At 35.4% G+C, this 6,000-nt stretch overlaps 1 protein-coding gene across 1 annotated transcript in view; it reads right to left on the reverse strand.

The window, feature by feature from the left end:
- The window catches only part of TTBK2 (tau tubulin kinase 2), a 69,856-nt gene extending 69,449 nt beyond the window's left edge, over window positions 1–407 (reverse strand). The window contains 1 exon segment of the mRNA XM_009640240.2: window positions 339–407. Coding sequence (XP_009638535.2) covers window positions 339–407 — 69 coding nt within the window.
- Between the last annotated feature and the right edge of the window lie 5,593 nt (window positions 408–6,000).

Raw genomic sequence — 6,000 nt, forward strand, 5'->3', positions numbered from 1 at the left:
GATTATCCAAAATGGACTGACATAATCACTGGCTGATTGGATTCAATATACTAACAGGACTCTTCCAGTTGTGCTCTGAACAGGCACTAAGTCAGGACTTAAATGCTTTCCTAGATCCTTACCAAAAAAAAAAAAAAACCAAAAACCCACCTTAAATGTGTATAACTTCATTTTAAAGTAGGATAAGAAAAGTAGTGGTTTTCAAGTCCTTTCACCATTTAACGTAAGTATTAAGCAAAATACATCTCACAAGACCTTGGAAACAGATTTCAAAGCGCAAACTACTTCTTAAAAACATATTTTAAAGAAGACAAAGAATTGCAGGAAGGCATACTCACCACCTTCCATCTTTCTTTGACCAAGATTCCCACACTGAGGATGTCAGGCTGCTCCCCTCCTCCACTCATTGCAACCTCCTGATGCAATGGAGCTGCTATGCAAAGTCTATGTCAGTAGAAACCATCCAGATCCCAGGAGTGGCTTCCATTTAACCAGTGACTGCAGAAACAGAGCAGAACATGGGATCTCAATGATTAAAAGAATAAGACAAAATACAGAAAAAGTTGTTTCTCACCTAGCACCTTAACTAGTTTTTATATCCCATAGGGACTTATGTTGGAACTCCAGCTGAACAACTTCCAGTACAGAAAGAAATTCAAGCATATTCTTCCTTATTTTTTTAACCTGCTATCTCTCAAACCTCCCAGCCCAATCTCAAAATAGTACTAATGAACATAAAGATTTTCAGAATTATATTCTGCAGGTAGTTTCAAATTGTTGCAAATCATAATTACATTTAAGTGTAATTTTAGTAACTTTAAAAATCTAATTAGTGATTTATTAAATAATTGGTTAAGTAATTAATAGTAATATGTAAGTTTAAAGTAATATTACTCAAAAAATTCCAAAATTAAAAAGATACTTAAACTGGAATTGTAATTTAATTTATTGCACTGCATACAGAGTATTCCACATGTTACAATGTGTTTCACATAGCTAGGATTACTTATGATTAAATATGGCTACAGTACAATTTTGTGGGTTTATGTCACGGTACAAGTAGCTAAAGGGAAAAAAACTTGTCTTAGGTAATTCTATCAGTTTAATTTTTTCATTTTCTGGCTTTAGGCAATCATCTCTAAATGAAATTTTACATATCAATATAAAAATGTGTCTTTTGCAGAGTAATCCATCCATAAAGGCTCCCATCAGCAACCACTACAACCAATTAAAAACTTATTTCAATTGTTTGAAGCTTTTCTAGAATTGTGCTTATTTTTTAGACTGGTATAATTATACAAGTGTAACACTTCGTACAAACTCTCTGATCCAATGATAAGATTCTTCAAAAGTGTATTTGCTTTGGGTTTATTTCTATCACTTCCCAAACAGCATAAACTAAAAGCGAAGAGTTCTTTTCTCCCTGAATCAACACACAAATGGTACGCAAAATTGGTACAACCATTCTGATTTAAATTAACAGTATGCCCTTCCATGTGCATAAATACCAAGTTTACTATTGAGGCAAAATTATGTTTTTTATAAAACAACCTGCTGCTTAAACGACCTGGCTTTTAAGATAGACATTTGTTTGACATGACAGTAACTGTAGGGGTTTTTTTCATATTCTCTCCTATTTATTTTTAGTATTTCATTTATGCCTTTCTTGCTTCAATTGTAAATCCTGACATTTAAACCAATTCCAAACAAAACAGACCCCTATGGAGCAAAATTAATCTGGATTAGTTGAAGATCTAAATTTATCCCAAATTAGAGTGGATTACATCCCTGTAAAAGGGTGTTCATTCAGAATATGTAGCCTGAATTGGTTTAATGCAAACAAATGAAGGGAAACCAAATTAAGATTGTGCATTCTGAGTAACAGCGTCCACCCTGCAATTTAATCAAGTTGAACTAAACCAATTTAAATTCTACCAGTGCTGGTCAATTCTCCCCTGCAGATAAGGTCAGAATTCTGAAGAAAACTACAGTCATTTATGTGAACACCCTTAAGATTACTAACCACTGACCATAATTACTGCCCTTTCTAACAGAATTATCGTAACACAGTCAGGAACTAAGCAAATCAAAGAGAAAATGAAACAGCACTAATGAAGAAAAGAAGGTCTATTTCCAAAATTACATGCTTATAGCATGTGCACTGATTTTTTTCATTTGCTTAAATCTTTGCTTCCCCTTCCACCACCCCCCAGTTATGTTGAAGTAGGTGGTGGTCTTCACTAAGTAATATGTTTACTCCTATATTGGGACTTCAAGGGGCGGGGTGTGTGTGTCTGATACCTGCTTTAAAAAAGTAACGGAGAAAGTATTCATCTCCCTGGAGCAAAATCTAAAATTGGCAAGTATGATTTCTGTAAAGCTTTCAAACCTGAGCAAAATTCATCACCAGACACTTTATTAAAGCAAAGATATGACAACAGTGTTTTCAGAGTTTTGTGTTAATACTGCTATCAGCCTTGATCTGATACCTGATTTGATACTTTTTTTTAAAAATACATTTCAAATTACAATTTATAGTCACAGCTCTGACACACATTTCGGAGAGCTATTCATTCATGGATTCTTGAGCATACTAAGACAGCACCAGTAACTGGTCCAGAATGCAATGGTACAATACATATACCCACAGAACCATCCCATACTTTAAGAATTATCATAGAAGTACTGTATTACTGTAGATAACATCTGCACGGCCAGGGTAACAAAATCATCTTAATTTATACACAATTCCTCAGTCCTATTCCAATACCCTAATTCCTTGTTAAATCTCTTGTCATCCTATATCATGACAAAGCAATGAAATCTATTCTATATCATCAGTCACCAGTACTCAAAGCACCAAAATCCCAGGACCCATTAAACTGTTGTGCATGGGAGGCAAGAGTTCTCTCCCGAGCCCCTGAAGGCAAGGTGCTAAACAACTCCAGGAGCTTAATAATCACCTGCAAGCACTATTTTACTTGAAAAATGCAAGTTTTAGAAAAATGTTGAGGTTAATTTGAAGCCTCCTGTTTTATTCAAGATCCCAAATAAAGTAGCAGGATGATTCAGTCACAAATTTCAAGGCAAGAGTGCTTGAAATTAGCCCGAACTTCTACCTGATCAGGCTGCATAACTTCACCCCCTTCAGTGAATTAGCACACGCTAATACGTAAGAGTCCAAACGATGAAGAATCCCCCACCTTCACTGGTAATATGTTCCAATACACCCCTTCCCTCACAGTAAGCATGACTTGCTTTATTTCAAGGTTTAATCTGTCTAATTTTAGTTTCTTACCACAGGACTTGTTGCAGTTTTGGAAACCAAAGTCCACTCCCAGTAATTTCACTTCATTTAAGCATCTAAGCAAGTTTTTCTAACTTCCTCTAAATTAATAAACTAAGCTTTAAGCCTTCCTTCCTATCCCACGGGTCTTTTATGTGGTCCTCCTTTGAAAAATCCTCTCCTTGCTCCACATTCTTCTTATCGTATGGGCAGCAACACTGATTTAGACACAAATCATACCAATACCTGATATGAGAAAAGATGACTTTTTTATTTCTTTGTGATAGCAGTCTTACTTCCCTAATTTAAGTCTGAAGCTGTTTTATACTTTTGCTAAATCACAACTCTATCAGGTGCTTATACACCTCCATACTTACACTCAGGCACTGCTGCGAGAATATGATTTCTTTAAAGCCTTTATTCACAGTCTGATCTAGACTGGTCTTCATTCCTCTGATGTGTTCTCTAATGGCCTTAACACTGTATAACTGAAAATCTGTTAGTTATTAATGTACTGCAGTGGATAAATATCTTTCTATTCCTTACCTAGTAACAGAAAACATGTACTGTGGTAGGTGCAATTTAGGTTACTATCACCTCCAAATTCACATGGGAAAAAAAGGACGTTATTAGAGAGAACTACATTTAAAGGACTTTGGGACAGGCATAAATATGCATTCTTTGGAAGTGGTGCTGAGGACAAAATTGAAACTGAAACCTCTCTGAATTTTGAACGACTTGAATTCAGATTGTTTGGCCCATTCTAAATTCCACGGATGAAATAAAGACTCATAAAAGTATAGAGAGCCCCATTTGTATTACTGAAATATAGCCATATATTGCTTTCAACATAGCTGTTTAGCAGCCTACAATGCTGTTAAACAATTTAAGAAAGCTCCAGAATGTTCTGTAGCCCACTGAAGCAGACAAATATTTAACGACATATAGTTAAGGTGCAAGCTTTCCCTTATTCATTCAACAGATTAATCCTTTAGCAGTGCAGTTTTATAGGTGGCAGTACAGTTATTTCCTGCACAACGAACACTTTCTAATTCTCCTAAAAAAGTAACAGCCATTTTAACTGCAATATAATTCATAAAATTCTATATTGATTAACTCATCAGTTTCCTTATCAGACCAGTTTATCAGATCAGAGGAAATGTGTAAGATGACAGAATTATCACAATTAAAGGCCATTAGCCTTCTGTCAAGTTTATTTCCAGGTGGTCATGGAATAACTAGGACAACACAATGAGTGCAGACTTTGTTCCATAACATAAGCCTTTGCCTGGCAACCAATCACAGTATAAGAACAGGTAAAGGAGGGTTAGTGCCAGAATTTAATATTGTACAAACAGCATCCATTATTTAAAACTCTTCTATCCACTTAACTGCTTTTAACGACATATCACCCCCGCAAAAGACTTAATTTACCCCAACCAAGTATACTAAAAGATTATACGCTATTAGAAAACAGTGCGATCCTAGCTCAGCAAAGACAATAATTTTATGTAATTTGTGTGTGTATATATAATTTCTTTAGAGATGGCCCTAAACTGAAGCCAATCTCTGCTAACCAGCCTTTGTAGATGTTAAAATCCAGATCTAAGGTTGAGAAAGTAGCACAGCCAATTTTGGCTGAATGGAGGTACTGTAAGTTTCAGGACAAAGCAAGTAAGGACAGAAGATTACTTCTGTTCCACAGAAAGGAAACATATATGTCTTGTTGCCTCCCCTGTGGAATATTATCAACCTTTTGCTATTAGGAACAATCTATGCTTATTAGGATGTACTTATCTGCCTGCCTTCAGTTCATTTAAGAAACTAGTAAATTAACTGGAATCTACCAAAGTTGCTTTCCACTTCTGTACTTTCTAATTTTGAGCAGAAGGAGAACTTAAAGGAACAAAGAAAATTTTAACAAGTCAGCATAAAGAGAAAATCAGGGCAGGAAATGTTCAAAGGTCCTAATTCCATCACATTAATGGTAAAGTCCACTTTCTTAGGCTAAGAAGCATATTCAAATCATAAATTCTAAGGCCAGAAATGTTTTAAGTGTGTCTATTTGAACATCCAAACCAGAAAGCTATCCTACGCTTACAATCAGAATATTTTCTAAATACGTTCATCAGAAGCTGGGGTCCTGAAAATCATCATTCAGCATGTCAATGAGAAAACTACATTTAAGACCTTGACCTAAATTTCCAACTGTACTGGTTGTGAAGAAAATCTTTTAAAAAATTCAACACATAACCAATGCCATTTTAGTTTTTCCTATCTCAAGCTCTTGGGTGCCAAAATACTCATCACCACTCGCAGATTCCAGGTGTGAAAAGCTCCCAACTGTCTTGTATGCTATTGCCAAAGAATCTAGATTTCCTTCTGGCAACTTCTGCACTTACAGCTATGTTGTTATTACAAAAGTGACAATATTTTCTCAGTTTCAAGTCAGAGTTAAAAATATAACATTTCATTTCAAGATAACAGTCTTATTTTAAAAACACATATTTCAAGCTACCATGCTATTTCCAGTTTGCAAGAGAACTCAGCACCAAAATGTTACAAAAACCCAAGTAAGGCAAATTTTATGGGAGGAGTGTGTTATCTTTTACTAAAGCAACTGATACGGGTGGCAAAACCCTACAGGTTTTAGGCACACAAACCCCTCTTCAAGTCCAAAATAGAATGAGCAACTTGAAAATTAAATTGAACTT

Source organism: Egretta garzetta, unplaced genomic scaffold (genome assembly GCF_000687185.1).
Source record: "Egretta garzetta isolate BGI_Z169 unplaced genomic scaffold, ASM68718v1 scaffold526, whole genome shotgun sequence".
NCBI lineage: Eukaryota > Metazoa > Chordata > Aves > Pelecaniformes > Ardeidae > Egretta > Egretta garzetta.